General features: G+C 41.4%; 3 protein-coding genes across 5 annotated transcripts; 2 read left to right on the forward strand and 1 right to left on the reverse strand.

Moving 5' to 3' along the window:
• Positions 1-1,942: 1,942 nt before the first annotated feature.
• LOC115671915 (chaperone protein dnaJ 16-like) lies at positions 1,943-7,288 on the forward strand. Of its 3 annotated transcripts, XM_030593602.2 has the most exons (12): positions 1,943-2,300; positions 4,113-4,236; positions 4,316-4,398; positions 4,504-4,615; positions 4,694-4,798; positions 5,692-5,742; positions 5,869-5,958; positions 6,050-6,158; positions 6,268-6,416; positions 6,495-6,548; positions 6,661-6,882; positions 7,045-7,288. In XM_030593602.2, exons 1-11 carry the CDS (start codon positions 2,164-2,166, stop codon positions 6,877-6,879), a joined length of 1,233 nt encoding a protein of 410 aa, XP_030449462.1. In that variant the 5' UTR covers positions 1,943-2,163; the 3' UTR covers positions 6,880-6,882; positions 7,045-7,288. The 3 variants fall into 3 exon arrangements, with proteins under 3 accessions (XP_030449462.1, XP_056165816.1, XP_030449461.1); XM_056309841.1 differs by having other exon boundaries at positions 4,097-4,236; positions 6,661-7,288; XM_030593601.2 differs by having other exon boundaries at positions 6,661-7,288.
• Positions 7,289-8,456: 1,168 nt separating this feature from the next.
• On the reverse strand, positions 8,457-10,410 carry LOC115672059 (peroxidase 31-like). Its single transcript, XM_030593818.2, has 2 exons — positions 9,974-10,410; positions 8,457-9,471 (listed from the first exon to the last, which is right to left on the reverse strand). The coding sequence occupies exons 1-2, from the start codon at positions 10,349-10,351 to the stop codon at positions 8,683-8,685; spliced, it is 1,167 nt and encodes a 388-aa protein (XP_030449678.2). The 5' UTR covers positions 10,352-10,410; the 3' UTR covers positions 8,457-8,682.
• Positions 10,411-17,541: 7,131 nt separating this feature from the next.
• On the forward strand, positions 17,542-21,143 carry LOC115671726 (IAA-amino acid hydrolase ILR1-like 1). Its single transcript, XM_030593354.2, has 5 exons — positions 17,542-18,089; positions 18,807-18,932; positions 19,164-19,478; positions 19,606-19,734; positions 20,653-21,143. Exons 1-5 carry the CDS (start codon positions 17,670-17,672, stop codon positions 21,037-21,039), a joined length of 1,377 nt encoding a protein of 458 aa, XP_030449214.1. The 5' UTR covers positions 17,542-17,669; the 3' UTR covers positions 21,040-21,143.
• Positions 21,144-24,489: the final 3,346 nt, after the last annotated feature.

The following is a 24,489-nucleotide window of genomic DNA, read 5'->3' on the forward strand; positions in this document are numbered from 1 at the left end:
GCTGGCGCCAGTAGGAGCGCCGCACAACAAGAAACGAAAATTCCTCTTCGGGCAAAAATAAAAGAAACCGCCAAAAATCCGAATTCTTGTGACAAATTTATCTAAAAAAAATTTTTTTGACGCAAAAAACATCAAATAATATTTATTGCGACATATTTACCCTAAATTTTTTTTATATTTATAACGGCAAAAACTACAAGCTTGTACTCGTATGACACATTTGCACTCCATCAAAGTTTAGATGATTTTTGCAGCTGAAACGATGTCGTTCTTATTTCACTTAAGTCACGTGACGCACCATGTCAATATCGTTTACCTTTCGTTGTCTAGGTAAGTAAATTTTTAACGGTGCTCATTGACAGGATCTTGAAGGGGGTAAATGTGTCATATAGGTGCAAAAGCTAGCCAGAATCAATGGTAACATGTATCCAAACAATTTAACACGAATCGTGTAAGGTATCGGCTGTGGATTGTAGTGTCGTAATTTGAAGTTCCAACGAGTTAACTACACGTCTATACCGAACAATAATCAATCCAGACACTAAGCACAAGAATACATTTTAACTAATTGGTTCAAAGAAGATATCTAAACGCAACATTGAAACAATTATTACGATCCAAGCTTATCACAGCTGCATAAAATGAGTGGAGATCATTAACAAATCCTAAATTGAATAGTATTTCACATAAATCTCAACTGTAATTCTTAACCTATACCTTGTACGAAGAATGGAAAAAAAACAGAGCATTGAGTATTTACCTTGACAAGATGCGATTGTGGTCACTATCAGTTGTTGAACTGGTGATAAGAGGCAAGACCAAGAGAGGAAGGTGAGAGTCGAGTCTCGAAATGAGACCATGAGAGGGAGGCATTGAGTGAGAGGGACACGACTTAGGTGTGAGTGAGAGGCGTCGAGCTGTGATAGAGGCGTGATGCTGTGTGACTGAAAGAAGTGAGAGTGAGAAGCAAGAGCAACGAGCGTGACCGAGTCGCGAGAAAAGAATGTGAATTAAGGTTATTGAATAATAAGAATTAATATATCGGTCCTGTTTGGGTGGTTCAGTCCACGCTTGAAATAGGGAACCATATCGATATTCATCGATTCAAATTTTAGGAACTGGATATCGGACTGGTTCCCGTGGGAACTGTCCATAATTGGCCGGTTCGGTCCGGTTCTTTTACTCACCCTTACTAGATACAAGTTAAATGATTTTATCATTTTCAAGATATAGACAAAAATAAATGTATCCAAATGGCTTTTGAAGAGACAAAAAAATGGTTTGGAATGTTTTGCTTCTAAAGATTTAACTCCATCATGCAATATATATATTTTTTTCTGACCAAAAAAAGTAGCAATATTTTACGATTCTCAAAACCCGTAATTTATTTTCAACGGAACATTAAATTTTTTTCCGAATTGATAATATTGATCAATATAGGGTCGTGTGTATTCTCAAAGTATTTTTAATCTAGACCAAAAAGGCAATAAATAACTTTTCTCTATAAAAAGATCGAAACAGAATCAATGCTTTTATAAGAAGATCACTTCTTCTAAAGGAGGAAATTGCATTCAGCAGTAACCGAAATTTATTAATCTCACATTCACCCCAAAAAAATTAATTTCGCAGGGGATTTCGCCATTAAAGTTTCGTATCACGGAAGCATCGCACCACGTGCGTGGCGCGTGCGGCGAGCACCTCACGCGGTGGCGCAGTGCGCACGGGGGCGCAACGTAACGTCCCCAGCCCCCACGGCCCCACACTCATCAGCTCCTGGAGATTTTGAGACATAAATTTTGAACCCGAAAAAATAAAAAAGAAAAAAACGGAAAAACGAAAAACAAACAAACAAACAAACATTTTAGCACCTAAGTTCCCCTCCAAATTCTCGCTCCTCTCTGTCTCTTTTCCCCTCTCTCTCGAGCTCTAGCTCGGAGAGATCTTCGCGGCGTCGCTGCTCTCTCTCGCCCTCTCCCTCTCCCTCTCTCTCCGCCGTCCTCCGCCGCCCTACGGCGCCGCCCGTTCCGTCCGCAGTCCCGTCCGAAGCAACCACGCGCCGCCGCGGCAGGGCTGGAGATGGGGGGCGACCGGCGGATCCCGCGCCGATTCTGGAGTCGCCGGAGCGATTTCTAGGGTTTCCGGAGGCCGCCCCGCTCCGCGAGAATGCCCGCTCACAGGTCGAGGTCGGAGAAGCACGATGCGGCGGGGCAGATCCGGCGGGACCCTTACGAGGTCCTCGGCGTCGCCAAGAACTCCACGGATCAGGAAATCAAGAGCGCATACCGCAGGATGGCTCTCAAGTACGTTAATGGCCTTCTCTGCCGTGTTTTCCCTTCCCCTAACTCGTTCTTTGGATGCGTGTTGCTCCGGGGGGATTCGTGCGTATGTGTGGTTGGATTTGTCTTCCTTGTGACTGAATGAGTCACTGTTCGAGGGTTGGCGATCGACAACTATGCCTGCTTGTAGATGCCGACGAGCCGTTAGCGGCCTCTCATTGGTTTCTGGAACCAGTTCTATTAACATCTGTGATTATCAATTGCTAGAACTGGTCTAATTTGTATCGAACATAAGGTTTTTTATTTGAGTTGTGTGTGTAGCCAGTGGAGAAGAGTAGCCTTATGGCGATGCATATATACGATGTGCGGTGAATTCTAAGTGGGCAGATCTTGTCTAGTTCTAGAGTACGACGAGCTTGTGTCGAAAAGCCGAGTTTGATTTATAGTGGAAAGAGGTGAGCTTCGGGAAGATATAGTGAAGCTGCTGTGGAACATTTACCAGAGAGCATTCCGGGCTTTATTTCTTGATTACGGCGATTGGTCAGCAGTCATGCTTCACTCGTATGGTTTTAGTGTTAGCTTGGCTTGTTTTCTGTTTGTCCTGTAAATAGAAGAATGTGGAGGTGTGCTGTTCAGGTAGTTTATTTGATCTTGAAAAGGATGTACGGTGAGCTGAAGTTTGCTACGGTCTGTGTACCCGGATGAAGAATTTGAACAAAACTTAGTGCAGCTCTTTATCTTGTTTTTCTGGGTTTATACCTGATCAGAGCAACTTCACGATGATTGTCTGCTAAGGACTTGATGCTTTCATCTATGCATCAGACAGATATCCCGTGAGTCTAATAGCCTGACATTTAATCACATGATTATTTTCCATCCACTTGCTGAAAATTGGGTTCTAGCTAGAGCTCTGAGTTGTTTCACCTGGCTAATTTATATCTGGAGGTATTTTAGCCCACTACGGGAGATTGATTTGGTGAATTGACTCCTTGATTAAGCTACTTTGAAAGTGAAATGCTATTTTTTTTTTTTTGCAATCACAAGGAAATCCACGGTCTATCACAAGGAAATCCACCTTAGGTCGGTAGACCCTGAGTTCATGAGATGCCTATTAATATCATCAATTACATAAGGCGAGCCAAAGTTCGGTCGTTTGCATTTGGTGGTGTGGAGAATAAAACCCATTTTGTGTGCCTAATCCACACACACAAGTTTGTCGCTGTACCAATAAGCCCATCCCAGAGTGTTATGCTATTTGTTCATTTCGTGAAGAAAAGAAAAGACTGGTATCGTATTAAGGAGATGCCCATATTGATCAATGGACTCAAGCTTGTATGATCTCTGAAGCTTAATCAATCATCTTGAGCAGAATGTTCTCCATGCAATCGAGGTGGAAGTAAGTTATGATTATTTGTTCTCATGAAATTAATGAAGACACGAGAACTAGATTTGATGGACATAAAATAATCTCAGAATCTACATCTTGACGGTCCTTACAAACTTGGTTGATAATGGGCAATTGGTTGCTAGTGGCTAGAGTATTTTGTGTTGGGATATTGGCTAGCTATACGTGAACCATGTGGCGGCGGCGATCTGCTTCTTGAATTTAATGTCTCTGACATCCCATACTTTCTTATGTTGCTTGTTTCATAGGATATGGTTTTGACTAACTCTCTTGTAGTGTGAAAGCTTCTACTGTGGGAAATATATTTCTGATGGGAAGAGCATGCTAAAGAAGTTTCTGTTTCCTTTTCCATTTTGTCTCGAGATGATTCTTCAATATTTTCTCATTGTTGGAGATAGTGCTTAATATGAAATAGATGATTGCAATTTTAGGTATCATCCTGACAAGAATGCAAATGATCCTAAAGCTGCCGATATGTTTAAAGAGGTTACATTTTCATATAACATCCTGTCTGATCCTGACAAAAGGCGCCAATATGACACTGCTGGTTTTGAGGTGAGATAAGCTTACCAGAATTTCTCCTGATCTTTTGTGTTGTTTGATGCCGCTTGAGATATCGCTGTTGTGTTTGTAGGCTGTTGAATCAGAAAGTCAAGAGCTAGAATTAGATCTTTCAAGCTTGGGAGCTGTGAATACCATGTTTGCTGCATTGTTCAGGTAATGTTTTACCAAGTATATCACTGGATGATCCTCATCATTCATGAGCTATATGATGTAAAAATAAGTAATAGTTCTGATTATTATCTATGTTCGGGCTTTTAGTAAACTTGGTGTACCGATTAAGACAACTGTATCTGCAACTGTTCTGGAGGAAGCTCTCAATGGCATGGTCACCATTCGTCCACTTCTGCTTGGGAAGCCTATTTCTAAGAAAGTGAGGTGCTCTTTTAAATGTTTTATTTTGTATTTGCTGGTGTTATGATGCTCAAGTGTATGTTTTGTGAACAAACAGGTTGAAAAGCAATGTGCTCACTTCTATTCTGTCACAATAACAGAGGAGGAAGCCCAATCTGGATTTGTATGCCGAGTTCAATCATCCGACAAAAGCAAATTCAAGGTCCATTCACCTCACACTTTCCTAATAGAAGTACTTTTGTAGAGTTGCATATACCATGTGATTTTTTCCAAGTAGGCAATGAAAAGTTCACTAATACTGTAAAGAAGGCAATTGCTTGCATGTTATGGTCTTATTGCCAAAGTCTCTGTTTGTATGGTCTCTGAATACCCTTCATATCTTTTCTGCCAACCGTATGTTTTACCAAGGGAAGTAAATGCCAGACGTTAACACCCTGTAACGAGCTTAAAATTCTGGATAGCTGTGTAGCTATATGCTGAAGTTTTACTCATCAAATATAATATCCTATCGGGAATTATACTTGTCGTGTCAAATGAGTTAAGTATCCACATTTTCTTTGATCTGTCGAAATGTTAAAATGAATCGTGGGACCAATTAAATTACTGAACTTTCAAGCTTCTGATAGCTTATCTTTTTTTATTTACGTGTCCTATCAGTTGACATGTTAATGAACATAGAATCGCCTTCATTGTCCATGCAATTTCAAATATTTGCTCGACACTATCAGCATTTGGTTAACATGAAAGGGTCTGGATATTGACTATTTTAGTGTCTAATGTGTCTTAGCTAATTGGGTGACTTACCTGTTATCATTTGGTGGAAATATTTGTCCCATGCTGAATCTCTATAACTGCTTTTTTTCATCCACTACCTTCACTATGACTCTATATGAGGAGAGTACTTCTCAATCACCTAGAGTTTTGCCGTGTTATGCCTTTTTTTTTTTTATCTCTATAATTTTTGGTTTTCAGTAGTTATTTCTCATTTGATATTGGTGGACATTTTGCTTCAGTTGATATTGATAAAGAAAATCTAATGGATTGTACAGCTATTAACGAACTACCATCTTATCCTATTTGGTTGGTTTGTTGCAGTTGTTGTATTTCGATCAGGAAGGTAATGGTGGATTGAACCTCGCTCTACAGGTAACACCCTATTGTATTTTTCTCAAATAAACTTTTTTTGTTTTATAGCTTCATTAGTTGCTACTTTTTTGTGCAGAATTATGTTTAGGTGATCAAGTACTTTAAACCTTTGTCATTCTTGTGCAGGAGGATGGTGCGAAAACCGGAAAAACTACATCTGCTGGAATGTTTTTTCTTGGCTTTCCCGTTTATCGGTTGGATCAGACAGTCAATTCAGTGAGCTAATGATTTAAATAAAAAGAGCCCTAGTCAATCCCAATTTTAAATCTGCTTCACTGCTTAGGATTTTTATTTCGGATCGCTGTAGATGACTGCTGCCAAGGATCCAGACGCTGCCTTCTTCAAAAAGTTGGATGGATTTCAGCCATGTGAAATAACTGAACTGAAGGCTGGCACGCATGTATTTGCTGTTTATGGTTGGTGCTTATAATACTTTCTTTCGGCTTATTCTCCATTGAGTTTGCAGTAGGAAGGATTTCAGTGGCATCTGTAAGTTTTAGTTGATCTTCTTTTTAATTGCATTAGGTGACAACTTCTTCAAAAGTGCAAGCTACACAATTGAAGCTCTTTGTGCGGCACCTTTTATAGAAGAGAAGGAACACCTTAGAGCTGTGGAAGCTCAAATTTTGACAAAAAGGGCCGAGTTGTCGAAGTTTGAAACTGAATACAGAGAGGTTTTCATGTCAATTCAAGCAACCATCATTTTCTTCGGGATAATGTTGTTTCTTGATTCTCATGAAGGCTATTGACAGGTGCTGGCACAATTTACAGAGATGACTAGTAGATATGCACAAGAAATGCAAGCAGTGAGTGTCGATAGCAGAAGCTGAGCACTTAATAGTTGTCTTTCTTCGTTCACTTAATGTGCTCAATGACGTGCTTCAATTTTCTCGACTAATTGTCTATGTTATTTTGCAGATTGATGAGCTTCTAAAGCAGAGAAATGAAATTCACTCCTCTTACACAACTTGTCCACCCTTGAAGCGAAGTACAAGTAAAAGCAAGAGTAGAGGATCTTCTAAGGAGGCTAGAGAAGAAAGCCAAGTGAGAGAGAAGAAGTCCACAGCAAGGGAGAGGCCAAGGAAGAAGAAATGGTACAATATTCATCTAAAAGTTGAAAAGAGGAAGGCTTGTTAGAGGGTAAGAGTTATTAGTCGACGATTTTATTTACAATAGTATCGGCATTGCATAACCGCAGGAGATAATGAGCTCGACGGAGCTATATTTGCAATAATGGACGGACAACTTAAGTCTTCATATTGTTGTTTCAACAAAATGCTACCCGTTGGTTTATCCATGCAGGCTAAAAGACATATGCTTGTTGGCTGAGATGTCAATGATGCTGTGGAGGTTATGGTTCTGCGAAAATCTTTAGTTTACTGCTTAAAAGGCGACAGCAGCTCATTGTTATTGTAAAGTTCCTCCCCTTTTCCTTCATTCATTCCCTTGATCTCTTGTTATCAGTATTTGAGCTGGTAACACCTGTAAATCGCTTAACTTATTCATGAAGCTTCTTCACTTTGGACAAATAGATTCTCTTTGCGGACTCTGGGTGTCCCGGTGATGTGTTTGCATACATTTATCTTCCTGTCCTCTCGTTAATATTCTGGAAGATCCTCTTGCAATCTTGTCTCATGTTCTGAAACTGGATCACTGTTTTGTCTAAATCTCCCGGCGGCTATAGATGAAAACTGAATTTCAATCGCTGAAGTCTCAGAAACAGGCAATAGAAGTAAGGAACAGCTTGACTCGCTATTGAATGACGGGCGCTTTTAGATTCCCATGGAACGGTTGCTCGGAGGATCGGTAGCGGTCTGATAACAAAAGAATACATTTTAGTTGTTCATTCAAAAACTTTTCAAGCATTTGTACGTCGCCATAGAATACATTCATGCCACGTGTTCGGAATCGAAATCTGTTGTTTGAGGGATCATAGAAGGGCTTTGCCCAGTGTTAAGTATCAACTTTAGGTAAAGTGGATTAATCTATTTAATCAAAATTAAATTAATTTTGAAAACATATTATTTCAAAAATATTTCCTCAAACAAATGATTTAAATATAGCCAAGTGAGCTTTGCAATTTTTCTACTTGCACGTTTTGTGTCGGCGATTGTGCAGATATATTTCTTTCATTGCTGGTGTGCCTATATAAATGTAATATCTTTTGCCTGAACAATTCATTCTTGTTTGAAAATTAAACAATTAGTATTCCATTGTCAAACATCTAATCAATTATTATCATTAAACTTCATGATTTCTCCACGGACTTTTTTTGTGATAATTTATTTTGTAAATAAAAGAGAATACTAGAGAATATAAGTTTCAAAAGTATCTTGGGGTTTAAAATCGATCTAGTAAGCAAGAAGACTTGAACGTGATAAAAGAATACAATTACAAGGGTGTGCGTATATGCCTTTGGTATTGCAGCAGCAACCCAAAATAAAATTCAATAAGATCTTTGGCGTTGATGCTCTACAGTTGATACTTAACTTTAAAATTTTCCTAATACTAATTTTGCCACGATACAAGTAACCATGATTACGTTCACTCTACGTTATTATCAAAAAAGAAGAAGAGAGAAAATAAAAGAGTTGTTCGTGGATCAATTCATACACATAGCTTTTCAACTACTCTCTATCCAAATGGTGATCTAAGGTGGTCTCGATGGACCATCAGTTCAGTTTTTCTGAAGACTCATGCTGCCATGGCGAAAATAGCAATAACACTAGAAAGCTGTATTTAATCAAGGAAAAATGGAGGAAAAAGAGAGGCCAATTGAAAGCAGTCTATGATCGGGCAGCATCTGCGAGGATACCATCGCTCGTGTAATAGTAAAACATTGCCATTCATCTCATCAACATTGCTGTTTTGCTTTGCTTTTATGTCCTCATCATCACACGTAGTAAAATTACTTGTAGATCCATCGAACCTTTTGAGATTTCAAGTCTTGAGAGAGTTGAAAGCATCGCATCTGTGCCTCACCTCTCCCTTCCTCCCCGTCTTCACCTGATACACGCTCACTTTCTCGATGGCGTGAGTAAACGCCTGGAAGAACGCCGTCTGGTTCGCCGCGTACAGGTCCACGTACGGCTTCGTCCTCTTGTCCACTGCCATCGCTTGATCCGAGGCCAGCAGCCCCAGCCCTTTCTGGAGGTTCTGGTAGTACATGTTGTCGAACTTGTTCGGCGTCATCACGTCATTGAATGCCGACATCGTGGGATCCTTGGTGTAGTTCTCGCAGAGCTTCCTCAGTCCTTCCGCGTACTTGGGGTAGAGCGTGGGATCGTAGTCCGATTTCTTGCTGAAATTGAACAGCCTTTTGCTGAATTCCTTGCAGTGCGCGAAGCCGATCGTGTGCGCTCCGCTCAGAGCCACCATCTCTTGCGTGTTGAACCCTCGCGACTGGAAGATTTTGATGATTTGAGTCAGGGGCATCGTCGGCTTCGCCATGGCAGCCTCGGCTTCGGATGCTTTCGAAATGAAGCCGTCCTTTCGGCCCAAGCGGATGTTGTAGTAGGGGCCGCCGACCATGGTCACGAGGTCGCGGGCCGCGAGGGCGAGGATATCCGCGCATGAGACGACGCCGGGGCATTCGAGCTCGAGGGCGGTTTTGGCACGCGTGATGACGTCGAAACCGTCGCCGGGGAGGGAGAGGTTGATCTCGGCATCGCGCTCGGCAGTGTTGAACGCGTTGGAGGAGATGAGGATGGAGCCATCGCAACCATTTACCTGTTGGGATAATTCAGTTTCACCTTGTTTGATTAAACGAAGACAAAGTTTAATATCCATCGAATCCACGTACTATCAGGGCTCACTCCCAATCAAAGTGCGTGCCATTGATTCATCAATAACTTGCAGATCGAATCTCATATTATGTAGAAAGACATCCTTAATTTTGTCAAGATCACTTATTTCTATTTAGTGCAAATTTCCCGCAACAAATCAATAGTTGCATTTTTTGCATGTGCTATCAAGATTCTTTTCTCCATGTATCATTACGTTGGCAAAGCGTCGATCTATGTCCCCGATCAAGATGAATCTAAATTGGACCGGAAGACTCAGAACAACCTTAACATGTAGCCCGGCATGATACGAACACAATCGAATCGATACACAGTCATCAACATGATCTTGTAAATCAGTTTCGTATGCCTAAAAAATGGAGCGATGCTAACCCACAAACAAGACTACAAAAATTCAAGACAATAGAAGGTTCGCTAACTACAATCACCATGCAATCATGGAAGAAGAGGCGGAGGGTGGCGGCCGCGGTGGAGGAGGCGGCAATCTGCTTGTCGGTGACGACTTGTCGGATGATGTCCTGGAGACGGGGGCATGTCTTGCTGTAGTAGTCGAGCGTGAGCTTCGATTCCGAGGTTGCAATGTTGAAGAAAACAAGGAAGAAGAGGAGGTAAAAGGGCGTCATTTCTTTGCGCTTTGTCCCGAGAGAGAGAGAGAGAGAGAGAGAGAGAGAGAGAGAGGGAGAATGTAATATTTGGAGGTGGCGAATTAACGTAAAAAGGAAAACCTCTTCTTCTTTTTTTCTGTGGTTTGAAGAAAAATTAAAGAAAGAAAAAACTTGCATGGGGGTTGTTTGTACAGGCTGCATGCATTGTGGAAGAGAGTGATTGAAGGAGGGAGAGAGAGAAATAGAGATTTGTGGGTTCAATAGAGGTTAGTGAGGTTGGGGGGTTGTTTGTCTGTTGGAATTACTAAATAAAACATATGAGAGAGAGAGAGAGAGAGAGAGAGAGAGAGAGAGAGAGAGAGAGAGAGAGAGAGAGAGAGAGAGGATCCTCTCCATTATTAGACAATTTAAACTTGATTAAGAAGTGTTTTTCACCTTTTTTTTTGTTGTTGTCAATTTTACTCCTTTTTTCCCTTTTTTTAAACCCTTTTCTCCCTTCTTCCCCGTGACGCCGCGCCATTGCCACCCTTTATTGCGTCATTGCCTTCGCCGGTCCTCCAACTTACCACCGGAGGGGAGGGTTCCTCCGTTCCTCTCTCTCTCTCTCGACATTAGTTTTTGCCCTTGAACATGATCGGGTTATCAAGTGTCATCAATCCCCATCATGACCTAATCGTGGTCGCTGATGGAGGAGCATTGGAGGTCCACGACCTCGAATTAAAGGTCGCGAGCCTCTACTCGTCTCAGATGCAATAGTTTTACGTCGGAGAATTAACTGATAAGGAAAAGAGAATTAGGGTTTCTGGAACTTTGTGATTATTTTCACAAAACATAGGACTATTTTCGTTATTTTGAAATAGCTGGATATAGTCTTACCTGTTTAACTACAGAGGAATCTCATTCTAAGAGGAAGCATCAATGTTAGGTGAATGAGACTCATCCAAAGTAAAGGTGAAAGAGGTTCCTTATTCTATTCTCCCTCAATTATTAACTTGCACGATGTCAGGGTTCTGTGTGGAAATTGGGAAGGGGACAATTTGATAGATGAGGATTGAAAATGGGTACGAGATTTTCAAATTCGCCTTCCGTATCCTTTCCACAAAAAGAAAAATGTAACACTTGCCTTGAAGGGCAAATAGCATTTCTTCAAGCAAACCCTCTTCGACTTTCAAGCGCATTCATCTTCTTTTTGTCCTGGTTCTGATGTGGAATGAACGAGAAAACCATTTTTTCCATTTCGAAAGGCTATAACACAACATAGTATGTTTGGCAGTTGACACATTACAAAAGTGTGTGGACCCTTTTTATCGCATGTTGTTCAGCCCTTAGAACAAAAACGTGGGGTCCAACTGGCCTAAGATCAAGTGAATCTCGTGCGAGATTTGATTGGTACTATATGATTTAGACATTGCTAGTGATTGCACATTTCGTCGAGATGCATAAAAGTTTGGTTCATTCATGCAAATTGAAGGGTTGAGATCGAAGATTTTGTTGGCTCAAACGTGGGGTGCAACTGGCCTAAGATCAAGTGAATCTCGTGCGAGATTTGATTGGTACTATATGATTTAGACATTGCCAGTGATTGCACATTTCGTCGAGATGCATAAAAGTTTGGTTAATTGAAGGGTTGAGATCGAAGATTTTGTTGGCTCACATGAGCTGAGCCGACGTAGTATGAGATTGGCTAAAATCATATGCTAGAGTTGTTATGTGGAGCTATCAAAATTGATGTACAATATGAAGTCACAAAATTCCATTAAAATTGAGCATATGTTTAGATAGGCTAAATAAGTGCATTCGAATTTCGATATACAAAATCTAATTAATACATCATTTTGTTGATTAATTTTGCATATCAATCTTAATGGGGAAAATTGTGTAAAAAGTCTTGAACCTATTTTACAGCTTTTAATTCAGTTCTAAACCTTTCAATCATGCAAATTCAGTTCTAAACATTTTGATGATTTGCTAATATAGTCATATACTTTTTAATTATGCCAATTTAGTCCTAAACCTTTTGACGATTTACCAATTTGGTCTTTCATGTTAATTTTGGCAGGAAATGGCTGACATGGCGATTTAGTCAGCGTCAACCGTTCTGCATGGCACGGCCAATGCTGTCGTGGACAATTTTTTAAATTTTTTTTAAAATTTTATGAATTTTTTTCTTGTTTTCTTTTCTTTTTTCTTTTGTCCCTTTTTCTTAGGCGAGGGCTGCCCTCGCCACATCCGGTGATGGATTTGGCGAGGGTTGGCCTCAGGCCGTCGTTGGCCATCGATGAGGCTCGATGATGTCCGATGGAGGGAAAAGGGAAAAAAAGAAAAGGAAAAGAAAAAAAGAAAAAGAAACGAAAAGAAAAGAATGGAAAGGAAAAATATTAGAAAATTTAAAAAAATTATCTACGTTAACGCTAGCCGTATCACATAGGATGGTCGACACTGACTAGATCGTTACGTCAGCGATTTCCGGCCAAATTTGGTCAGAATGACTAAATTGACAAACCGTCAAAAAGTTTATAATTAAATTAGCACAATTGAAAAGTTCAAAACTAAATTGGCCCGTCGTACAATAAATTTAGGGTTAATACCACGAAAAATCCCAAACTGGTACACGTGTGACAAATTTACCAAAAACAATTTTTTTGACCATAAAAAACCCCAAACTGGTACACCCGTGACAATTTTACCCCGAACTATTTTTTTGACCATAAAAAACCCCAAACTGGTACACTTGCGATAATTTTACCCAAAATTAATTTTTTAATATAATTTTTTATTTTTTCGAATTTTTTTATTTTTTTTATTTTCTTTTATTTTTACTTTCCTTTTTTTTTTCCTTCATCTTCAACCTTTGGCGGGTTGCCGGTCCGGCGAGGTCGGCGCCGGCGGCCGCTGGCGAGGTCGACCTCGCCGACAATTAGTGAGGTCGGCCTTGCCCGCCCTTGGCAAGGGGTTGTCCTTGCCGTCCCTAGTGAGGCTCGGCCCACCGGCAACAGTTGAGGTCAGCCGAGGCTCAACCTCGCCGCTTCTGGGTGAGGCCGACCTCGCCAGTTGCCGGTGAGTTCAAGCCTTGCCAGATCTGGCGAGGGGTCGAAAAAATAGTTTGGAATAAATTTATCATAAATATATCAGTTTATGATTTTTCGTGATATTAACTCATAAATTTAAGCCGTTTTGGATAATTTTTCCAATCTTTATTTTTACTGGGCCCCGGCCATATTCAGTAATGCATCCGTCTTGTTGGTGAAGTTAGGTGGTAATAGGATGCTACGGTGGTCCAACAACGACAACATGTTTGTTGCATTTTTGTGGCTAAGCTAAGTCCCCTTCAATGGCAGTCTAGTCTAGGTTTGTGTCGGAAAAGATTCTGTACATCTTTCAAGAAAAACCGCCAGAGTCCTTTCGAAACTTCATTTTCGTAATTCTCAATTTTCGCCGGCTCGTATTGAAGTTCATTTAAAACCTCTCATCCTTATTGACATAACATATCTCGTATTGAATTTGAATTTCTTTTTGTGAATTTCTCAATTCGAGCCGAGTTGGATTAGGGGGTAGTGTCTGACCGTGGCCGACTCCAACAGTATCGAGCGCGAAACTCTTTATGCCCCCGGTACTCCGAGTGACGTGGATGAACTATGGCAACTTGATTCATCATAAAGTTCGAGCGCGACCCCAACGCCGAGCACATTGAATCGTGATGGTTACATATGCAACCGAAAGGGAAGAGCATTCCCATTACCAAGTAAAGTCACAATTAAGAGGGGGCAAAATGAAATAAATAAAAAAAGCCAAATTTGCAAATATGTCACATCGAAGACTTTTCAATTTGTACCCGTAGGGACCTTATAGCAAAGAGTCCTATATCTTTTTGTTAACTTCCTGGAAAATCGGGGCACTAAAGTTTGTACTCGAGAACATCGTTACGTCCTGCGGATATCATCAATGAATGAAGAAACAACATCTGGCGCATCATATTCACGTGCATATACATATATATATATATATGTGGTACCCTAAAGTTTTTGGTACTTATTTGGAAATTGCCTTGAGATGCCTACACAAGCTAATGAAATAATGGAGGAGAAACTATAAAAAAAGTCCTAAATTTATTGCGTTAGTGCCAATTCAGTTTTAAACCATTCAATTTGGCCAATTTAGTTATATACCTTTTGATAATGTACCAATATAGTCTATCCGATCAATTTTATCTGAAAATTGATGACGCAGAAGCTGGCCGTTGTACGTGGTGCGGTCACGTTGACGCGAATTTTTTTTGAATTATTTTATTAATTTTTTCGAATTCTTTTCTTTTCTTTTCTTTCTTTTATTGTTAAGGGCCTGTGGGGGCTGCCAGCCACTGAGTGAGGGCTCGTGGCCCTTGCTAGCCACTTGCGAGAGTAGTGAGCCCTCACCTAGTGGCTGGAGAAGGCTCTTGATGAGGGGCACGGCCCTCGCTTGAATCTAGGCGAGGGTTGCGAGCCCTCCCCCAGTGGCTGAGGCCCGGCGGCCCCCTCAAGCCCTTAACAATAACAAAAGAAAATGAAAAAAACGAAAAAAATTCAAAAAAAACGTTAGCGTTGGTCATGTTATGCACAACGGTCGGCTTCCATGTTATCAATTTCTGATCAAAATTGGCTGAATGGACTGCATTGGCAAACTATCAAAAGGTTTATGACTAAATTTGTCAAATTAAAAGGTTTAGGACTGAATTGGTACAAGCGCACTATAATTACCACTTTTTTGGTAATTTTCCACATTCCAATTTCTTTTGATTAACTTCCTGGAAAAATCGTGGCACCCTATACTCGAGAACATCGTTACGTCTTGCGGATATCATCAATGAATGAAGAAACCACATATGGCGCATCATCTTCACGTGCATATATGTATGTGGTGCCCTAAAGTTTTTGGTACTTAGTCGGAAAATGCCTTGAGATGCTACCTAAGCTAATGAAATAATGGTTCGGTCTCGTCTCGTTGTTTCATTCTCGTCCATTCATTAAATTGCACGCGTGACTGATTGTTGGTGGGATGGCGTTTCTAAGTCCCTTGATAAAGGTGATTTGTCAATATCCATCCACGCCATTACTCTAATTTCAAAAAAATTAGAATTAATATTACAAAAAATTGTAAACTGATACACTTATGATAAATTTACTCAAAATTAATTTTTTAACCATAAAAAATTCAAAACTGGTACATTTGTGACGAATTTGCCATCTATTAAATTAGACTAATATCACGAAAAATCACGAACTTGTACACGTGTGGCAAACGGAGGGTAAAACTCCAAACAACTGCCACGTGTCATCTAACTAAGAAATTTGAGAGTATAATTTAACGGAAACTAACGAAGGGTAAAATTGTCACAAGCGTACCGATTTGAAGCTTTTCGTGGTCAAAAAATTAGTTTAAGGTAAATTTGTCACAAGTGTACCAGTTTAGATTTTTTCGCGGTATTAACCCAAAAGTTTATAGCAATTTATATGTGAATTTATGTGTACATGTACATATATTATGAGAAGTTTCGAGTGTTTTAAGTTTGAAAAATAAAAGGTCAATGTGCGTGCGCCGCACGAACTGCAGAAAGTAAAAAAATCAAAAGGAAAAGCTCACTCCAAACAAACAAACTATGATGATTTGTTGAACATTAAATAATATAGATATTTCCACATTCGATAGCGTTGGTATAATCGTCTTTTCTATACTTGTCCCTAAAATAAGCGTGAGCTTTCTTTTTATTTATTTATTTTAATCTAGAAACACGAATGCAGAGACCCGATTATCCGAAAGTACGAGCAATGCTTAAAAAAAATTGTTTTTGACTTCTTAATCCACTGTGCCAACCCTCTAGGTACGCCGAGGACCACGCCATCTCTTCACTCAGCGAATCGAGGAGGAGGAGATGTCGGGCGATAACATTTATCGAAGGGAAGCTAGTAACGTAGCATTTGAGCCTAGTCATTAATTGAATGCATGAAGGGCTCTCAAAAGCACCTAAACATCTCACCATCCTCGCCCTCAATTCTCACAGAGTGCATTAATAAGTCATGCTCAGGGAAAACTATCCAAAAAGTCTTAAACTTATCTTACGGTGGTCAGTTCAATCCGAAACCTTTTAATTACGGTAATTTAGTCCTAAATTTTTTAACAACTTGTCAATTTAATCATAAACTTCTCAATTGTGCCAATTGAGTCCTAAACCTTTTGAACGATTTGTTAATATAATCCTTTCGACCAATTATCCAGAACTAAATTGACATAACTGAAAGGTTTAAGTTTAAATTGGCCACTGTATAATAGGTTCAAGACTTTTCGGATAGTTATCTCGTCGGGCTTTCCATTTTCTTTTCACGCACGCTATTTCTTAATATCTTCTGATTGCGGAATTCACACTTATTTTCGCGCGTGCGCAAGCGTGTGTGTATAGGGCACGATTCCTGGATATTACTCTAGTGGTTTGAAGCTACGAAACAAGATACTACTTCATGCTAAGCACAACGCTTGACAAGGGATATATCTATGCAGCAAGAGTTATCCACGATTTGGCTTAAGATGGAGGGATGAAAAGTCACCGCACGATACGAAGTCAATTTCTACTTCCACGCCACCGACCCGGCCAAGATGAAGCAGAAGAAGATGTCTCGAAACGACCGCCGAGGAAAAGTTCGACGAGAAGCAGGAAACACCACGGCGTTGGGTATTCCAGCACGTGGTCCACGCCATAAATGTGCAATCCCGGCGTGCCCATTCTGTCAAAACACGTGACTATATATGTATGTTATATGTTGGAACTTGTGCTTTTCCTCATGACAGCGTAGCCACGCCCCGAAATGGTAAAAAGCACTCTTAGCTGAATTTGGAAGGGTCTCCGGATTCTACGCAATCACAATGGGCGGCCGTGCGAGATTCAATGTGGAGACCATGTAATCGACGGCTTCTATGGACCCGGTTCAGATAAATATCAGTTTAACCTAGGACCGGCGTTCCTCAAATAGGTTCCTACCTCAACCATGTTCTAAACTGGTTTAAAGGGACGTGTATCGAGATCCGAAAACTTCGATTTTGGTTTCTAGAAACAAATAGGGAAGGGAATGCGGGAGATCAAACGATAATTCGACATTTGTTTTTATGAGAAGAAAATAGAGAAACGATTTCGGAACCCTTTTCATCATCGTCTGACTCTGGACAAAGAATTAAACTTGGCGACGTAAGTGGAGAGAAACTTTTTACTCATGGAAAAGAAAATACCGCAAAATCATTTCACATGTCGAAAAGGAGTCGCTAACCCGTGGCGCCCGATTTATGATATTGTTCACTTAAAAAAACGTGGGTCCACGAGAAAACCGAGAAAAGAGAATTGACGTTTTCTTTATTGATCGGAGTGCCTCACCACGTCGTTTTTACGTAACATATGACGCGATGGTCGGAAGTGCACTGTCAGTTTGCAATTTTATAAGTATGGGAAGGACGCATTGAAGCGAGCACGCTCCACACAAAACTTCGTCTTCTGCAGCTCATGGAGATTCCTCAGCTCCTCATCGTCCTCCCACTCCTCTCCTTCTTCCTCTTGTGCCGTCGCTTGGACCTTCAAGCCTCAGCTCATGAAAAGCAGCTCTTCACGTCGCTCAACTCTTCTTCTTCTTCTTCTGCTTCTTCTTCCTCTTCTTCCGAGTCTTCGTTGAGAGAATATGTGGTTAGGAGGGCTAAGGATGCGAGCCTGGCGGATTGGATGAAGAAGATAAGGAGGGAGATCCACGAGAACCCCGAGCTCGCTCACGAGGAGTTCGAGACGAGCGCGCTCGTCAGGCGCGAGCTCGACCGGCTGGGCATCACGTACCGGTGGCCCGTGGCCGGGACGGGGGTCGTGGCCACGGTCGGCTCGGGGTCGCCGCCGTTCGTCGCCCTCAGGGCCGACATGGACGCTTTGCCTATTCAGGTACGTGATTTGGTCGGGTGTCATCAGCGTTTGCCAAACGAGCACTTTCCCGTGTCTTGTTTTCGAGAAATAAAAAACAAGAGATGTTAGCATCAATGAGCGATGCCTCTTGATCGACTGATACAGCAACCGACCATATATAGTTGAAGAAAGGAAATTGATGATGAACTTTGCAGAGTTCAGACGTCAATGAATGAGCAAGAAGAAAGAATCCCATCACTTATCACCAAACCTTTTCACGAGAAAACTAATCAAGCCTGACAACTGAATCAAACCCAAAACCCAACACTTTACAAGAACATGACAGGCTCCTTTTCTTTTCTTGGAGCATTGGTGAGCCACAACTTTTTCTGTTTCCGTCCGCCATTTGGCAGGACTCAAGCAAAGATCAGTGGCAGTTCGCGTAATAGACATCGTCATTTCGATTAACTGTTCCTCTTGTCGACACAAGAAAGCACCGTAGGCAACGGATATGTCACGCGTTGTTGGCAATGTGTTCTTAGAACCACAACTTGCTAAGCTTTGCGTACATCAATTACAGATTGAGGATGAGCAAAAACTTCGTGATTCTAATTCGGGCGTGGGGAAATTGATTGATGAATGGCTCATTGGTTAGAGAGAGCTAGATGTATTGTCTGGTCACGATTAGAACAACTCCGAATTTTTGCCATCTGTTTTCACTCAAAATACATGATGAAATTTGTTTATATTCATCAGGAGTTGGTGGAGTGGGAGCACAAGAGCAAGGTAGATGGGAAAATGCACGCTTGTGGCCATGATGCTCATGTCGCCATGCTCCTTGGAGCTGCCAAGATATTGCAAGAAGTCCGAGACCATTTGCAGGTCATTTCAGGATCGTAATCATCGACATGATAATGTCGAATTCTCAGATCGATCGATCGTATACTTTTTACTAAATTGGTTTGCTAAGTGATGTGGAGGGAGTTTTATTGAATGTCTAGTATGGGTCACCTGTTTAGAAACGTAAAATCAATTCCAGACCGGCCTTACTGTTATCAAGCAGCGGTCACATATAATTTTCTCGTGCTCACGGGATGTCTACGAAATTCACAGGGAACGGTGGTTCTTATTTTCCAGCCGGCCGAAGAGAGCGGCCGAGGCGCAAAGGATATGATCCGAGATGGTGCCCTCGAGAACGTGGAAGCAATCTTCGGCTTGCACTTGGTCCACAAGTACCCAATCGGGGTCGTCGCGTCCCGGCCCGGGGAATTCCTAGCAGGGTGCGGCAGCTTCGAGGCTAGGATCAAGGGGAAAGGGGGTCACGCGGCGATCCCGCATCTCTCGATCGACCCGATTTTGGCTGCTTCGGCCGCGGTGGTCAGCTTGCAGAACATTGTTTCCAGGGAGGTGGACCCTTTGGAATCTCAGGTACTTCACTTGCTACATGTCAATGGGATCGAAGATTGAACCGATAGAGCTAGTTCGATGAAATTCTGGCAACAGTGCATGCATTTGAATTGCACGATTCATTTTGTTCACAGAGCAATTCATGCAGGTAGTTTCGGTAGCAATGATACAAGGCGGGACTGCATTCAACGTGATCCCCGACGCGGCCACGATCGGCGGGACTTTCCGAGCTTTCAGCAGGAAGAGCTTCTATGGTTTAGGGGAGAGAATAGAAGAGGTAATTTATATGAACTTCTTGTGCTATGTATACTAGGAGGATGCACAGTTGCCAAGTCCTGAGAAACTTTGGGGCTCATATGAATGAATTATGGGGAGAATACAAAAAAAAGTTTTAAACCTATTGCACTTGTGTTAATTCGGTCATAAACCTTTTAATTGTGCTAATTAAGTCCTAAATATTTTCACGTTTTGTCAATTGAGTCCATTCGTCCAATTTTATTCGGAAATCACTGACTTGGATGCCAGTAGTGCTACTTAAGACAATCGGCATTAACATGAACAAATTTTATGAAAGAAATAATATTTTATTTATAATGTTATATTCTTTTCTTTTTCTTTCTAGCAAGTTCGGCGAGGGCCGACCGTCGACCCTCGCCATTCACAAACGAAGGCCGGCCGACCTTCACCGACCATAGGTGAGGGTTGGTCGACCCTTGTTGGCAAGGGTTAGCCGGCCCTCGCTTGTGACCGGCGAAGGTTGGCCAGCGAGGCCAGCGACCCTCGCTGGGCGGGAAGAAAACGAAGAAAGAAAAAAGAAGAAAAAAAAATAAAAAAAATCAGAAATTCTCCATTCTAGCTTTGATCGTGCCATGCAGGATAGCCAGTGTCTACGTCAATGATTTTTGGCTAAAATTGACCGGAAAAATTTGAAAATATTTATAATTTAATTGACACAATCGAAAGGTTTAGGATTGAATTAACACGGGTGTAATATATGTTTAGGACTTTTTTGGTAATTTCTCCCATGATTTAACATATGTTTGGCCAAAAGACGGACACAACAGAAAAGTTAGATGAGTCCAGGTTTCAATGGAATCAAAAGAGAGAACCTAACGCGGAATGATCCCGTTTTCTTCTATTGTATGCCGAGAAAATCAGCCATTCTTATGCTACTGCTTTCTCTTCACAATGCCAGGTGATAAAAGCGCAGGCGGCGGTACACCGCTGCTCCGCGGAGGTCGACCTGGAGGGGAACGATCAACCCTCTGTCCCTCCGACCGTGAACGACGAGAGGATCTACAATCACGTCCACCGCGTCTCGACCGAGATCGTCGGGGAAGACAACACGGTGCTGTCTCCGAGCTTCACGGGGAGCGAGGATTTTGCCTTCTATCTGAACGAGGTCCCGGGGTCCTTCCTCTTCCTAGGCATCAGGAATGAGAAGATCGGGTCCGTCCACCCTCCGCACAGCCCTTATTACACCATCGACGAGGACGTGCTCTTGATCGGGGCCGCGATACATGCCACGTTTGCTCTTTCGTATATCTCCGATTCGACAAGAGCAGCCAATGTAGTCCGCTAAATTAGCGTTGTCAATACATAAAACTTACTTATGTTCGTTCATATGTTTGTTCCTTGCAAGTTTGATGGAAATTTCTTTCAGGAATGTTGTTCTTTATATAGACAGATATGCTCACATCGCTTGTTAACACCAGCATTTCAATCAGCTCTCTGTAAGGAAAAGTGAGAATAGGAGTTCAGTTTTGCTTGTCAAACATGTTTCACCCAAGTTCAAATGAAGATCAGATCAACTCCAGAAAAGAACCAAATTCGGTTGGCGACCATCGCGAACATGCACAATATACCACCAATGCAGGAAAAGAAATAACAAAAGCATCGCTGCCGGTAATCGTTGCGACATGGAAACACATGATACAATCCAAACCGGCATCGGAAATCCCTTCTCCGTTAGATCCTCTTCCCGTGTACTAAGAGACAGACGACGGCGGCGAGCAACGCGGCCGCCATGGACGGGAGAGTGGAGGCGCTCGCCCTGCCGTGGTTGTGGTCTGATGGGGAAGGAGCCATGTCCATGCCCGGAGGCATGACCATGCCCAGGGTCATATCGTGCGGACCATCATGAGCATTGGCAACCGCCAACGCCAAAGCCAACAAGCAGACGGCCAAGGCCGCCGCCGCCATCTTCGCCATCGCCACCTTAGCCATGATCTCTCTCTCTCTCTCTTTCTCCGACCATTCTACTGATGTAGAACGAATGAAAAGCTGCTATATATACTCGAGTCAAGGCAGGCGGGGGGGCGAGATAGAACATACGAACGTTCAGGAGAAAGTACAAAGAGATTGCGCATCGAGGGAGGGACGGCATGAAGTTGGCCTTGAGTTGAGTTGTTCCTGGATATAGCAATGTGATCAGGTGAAATTGACTTTCTAGTTATCAAAATTATAAAATTGCTTTCTTATATGGTGAGACTTGAGATGATGATGAAGGTTTTTTCTTTTATATGTCAAGAGGTGATGTGCCATGGCAAATGAGATACTTTGATGACTGACTACTCATATGCTTAATCAATAATGGCATGTAGATATGCCATAGTATACGTTGACATTTTGCAATAAACGTGTTTTATCTTTCTCGTTCAATTCGACGGTTGGATTGACTTATCGGATTTTCACTTTCTTTTTTGGGACAACTCTATGGATACGACCCGTCAATTTTGATAATCACTCGAAAGTACATTGAGTTTGGAGATTGTCGCGCCTAATGAGGATTACTTGGTCGGGTGAGTGAAAATTCCCGGTAATTGTCTAGAAACAAAGTCGGTTAATTGTCAAATTGATCGAGAAAGCCGCGTACATAATATGGTGATTTTCCATATCTCTTACGATTAGGAGGCCCATCACATTTAAAACTTATCTTGCAAAGCCAGATGTTTAAGATAATTAGGAGATTTTCCATATCTCTTACGATTGTGCATATAGCTTTCTTGATTATGCATATCCTCGATTCATCCTAATTAATTGTAATTGATATCGTCATATCTTGTTACCTTTTTCTTTGTCATAATATCTTGTTACCTTAAACTGTCGTCTTGTCGAGCCTATAAATACCATTATTCATTATGAAACACACAAAAATCGTGCAATTCTCTTCCGCACATTGTATGCCTCGGAAATTTTGAAATATGAAATTCCCCAATCTACTTAACCAAGAAATACAAGCTTATTAAGAGTTGATGATGCACTTAGAGAAAAGGAGGCCCATCATATTGTTATAGTAAATCTACCCACAAAGTTTAAGATGGTGTTGAAAAGTAATATCAGGGCAAATCATCTTATCAGTCCTGCTTTTTATTGGGCCTTTGCTAAGGCCCAATTGTTAGAAATATTAAAATTGTTTTTGTCTTTATCAAACTTGGTCCTCAAGGTTGTAGATCAAACTTGGTCTTCAAGTTTAACAAGTCAAACTTGGTCTTCAAGAAAACTTCACCACCTTAGGAGTATAAATAGGTTGTCTCCTCCCCATTTGTGTTAGTGTGTGAAAAGCCATAGAAAGAGAGAGTTGAGAATTGTGATAGCTAAGTTTGTAGAGCTAAGCTTGTATTTCTATGTGTAAAGCCTAGAAAAAAGGCATTTGGAATATTATTCTCTCTCGTTTGTGTATTTGTGTGCTCCTTACCAAATCTTCAAAGTTTGTCTATATCCTTTTGGTTCCTACAATTGGTATCAAAGCTAGCAATGACATCCACCGGTTCCGTTCAATTATAACTTCCAAAGTTGAACGGAAATAATTTCAACAATTGGTCCGTCCAGATGAAGGTTCTCTTCAAATTGCAGGATTTGTGGAATCTAGTGGAAAATGGCTACACTGAAGTAGCCGATGCTAAAGAATTTGAGGCTTTAAGAAAGGAGGAGAAAGACTCTTTGGTGGAGTTTCGGAAGAAAGATCAGAAAGCATTATATGTGATCTTTGAAGCTGTGGATGAAACGATATTTGAAAAAATATCGAGCGGAGACCGCAAAAGAAGCATGAGATATTTTGCAAAATCCTACAAAGGCGATGATCGTGTCAGGTGGGTGCGGCTCCAAACACTTCGAGGAGATATCGAGTCTTTACGCATGAATGACTCTGAATCTATCTCGTCGTACTTTGATCGTGTGCAAATCATTATTAACCAACTGAAGGTTAATGGTGAAGAACTTCAAGATGTTCGGATTGTAGAAAAAATCTTAAGGTCTTTGACTGAGAGATTTGACTACGTTGTTGCAACGATTGAAGAAAGCCAAGATATATCAACCATGACGTTGGAGCACTTGATGGGTTCATTGTGCTCGCATGAGCAAAGAATGAATCAAAAGTCCATCGGTATAGTCGGTTCTTTCCATCAAGTCAATGAGGCTATCAAGGCAATCAAGGTCGCGGAGGAGGCCGAGGTAGAGATGGAAATCCAAATTTCACCGGAAAATTTAAACCACATGACAAATCAAAAGTCAAGTGTTTTAAATGCAATAAATTCGGACATTACAAATCCAAATGCCAGGCAAAGGTGACGTATGAACATGTGGAACATGCACATGCCATTGGTGCTAAAAGAACACATGCTACTAGCGTGTAAGAAGGATGACTTGAGTATCGAAGACACCAACATGTGGTACCTAGATACTGGTTGCAGCAATCATATGACTGGCCGGAAGGAGTTGTTCTCGCAGCTGGACGAGACAAGTCGAGGTGAAATCAACTTCGGGGATAAATCAAAAGTTCCCTTGATAGGCAAAGGTAACATAAATATCAAGTCAAAAGATGGTACTAATGTTACTATTGCAGACGTTTACTTTGTGCCAGGACTTTTTTGGAATTTGCTAAGTGTTGGGCAACTTTCCGAAAAAGGCTACAAGGTTCATATTGAAAATGGAGTTTGCACCATCAAAAGTGTCAACGACAAGTTGATCACGAAGGTGCAAATGACAAAGAACCGGATGTTTCCCCTGACTCTTTAGACGATGATCTCTTGAG

Source organism: Syzygium oleosum, unplaced genomic scaffold (assembly GCF_021117445.2).
Source record: "Syzygium oleosum isolate NSW1041296 unplaced genomic scaffold, Sole_v2.1 Sole_v2.03, whole genome shotgun sequence".
Lineage (NCBI taxonomy): Eukaryota > Viridiplantae > Streptophyta > Magnoliopsida > Myrtales > Myrtaceae > Syzygium > Syzygium oleosum.

What these genes read in the sequence shown, in the direction of transcription:
- LOC115671915 (XM_030593601.2), top strand. Translation starts at nt 2,164, where the DNA reads ATGCCCGCTCACAGGTCGAGGTCGGAGAAGCACGATGCGGCGGGGCAG. An exon ending in GGAAGCCTATTTCTAAGAAA is followed by an intron (nt 4,616 to 4,693) that starts GTGAGGTGCTCT and finishes GTGAACAAACAG; the next exon opens with GTTGAAAAGCAATGTGCTCA. An exon ending in TGGATCAGACAGTCAATTCA is followed by an intron (nt 5,959 to 6,049) that starts GTGAGCTAATGA and finishes GGATCGCTGTAG; the next exon opens with ATGACTGCTGCCAAGGATCC.
- LOC115671726 (XM_030593354.2), top strand. Translation starts at nt 17,670, where the DNA reads ATGGAGATTCCTCAGCTCCTCATCGTCCTCCCACTCCTCTCCTTCTTC. An exon ending in AAGTCCGAGACCATTTGCAG is followed by an intron (nt 18,933 to 19,163) that starts GTCATTTCAGGA and finishes CGAAATTCACAG; the next exon opens with GGAACGGTGGTTCTTATTTT. An exon ending in TGGACCCTTTGGAATCTCAG is followed by an intron (nt 19,479 to 19,605) that starts GTACTTCACTTG and finishes CAATTCATGCAG; the next exon opens with GTAGTTTCGGTAGCAATGAT.
- LOC115672059 (XM_030593818.2), bottom strand. Translation starts at nt 10,351, where the DNA reads ATGCAGCCTGTACAAACAACCCCCATGCAAGTTTTTTCTTTCTTTAAT. An exon ending in TCTTCTTCCATGATTGCATG is followed by an intron (nt 9,472 to 9,973) that starts GTGATTGTAGTT and finishes TTATCCCAACAG; the next exon opens with GTAAATGGTTGCGATGGCTC.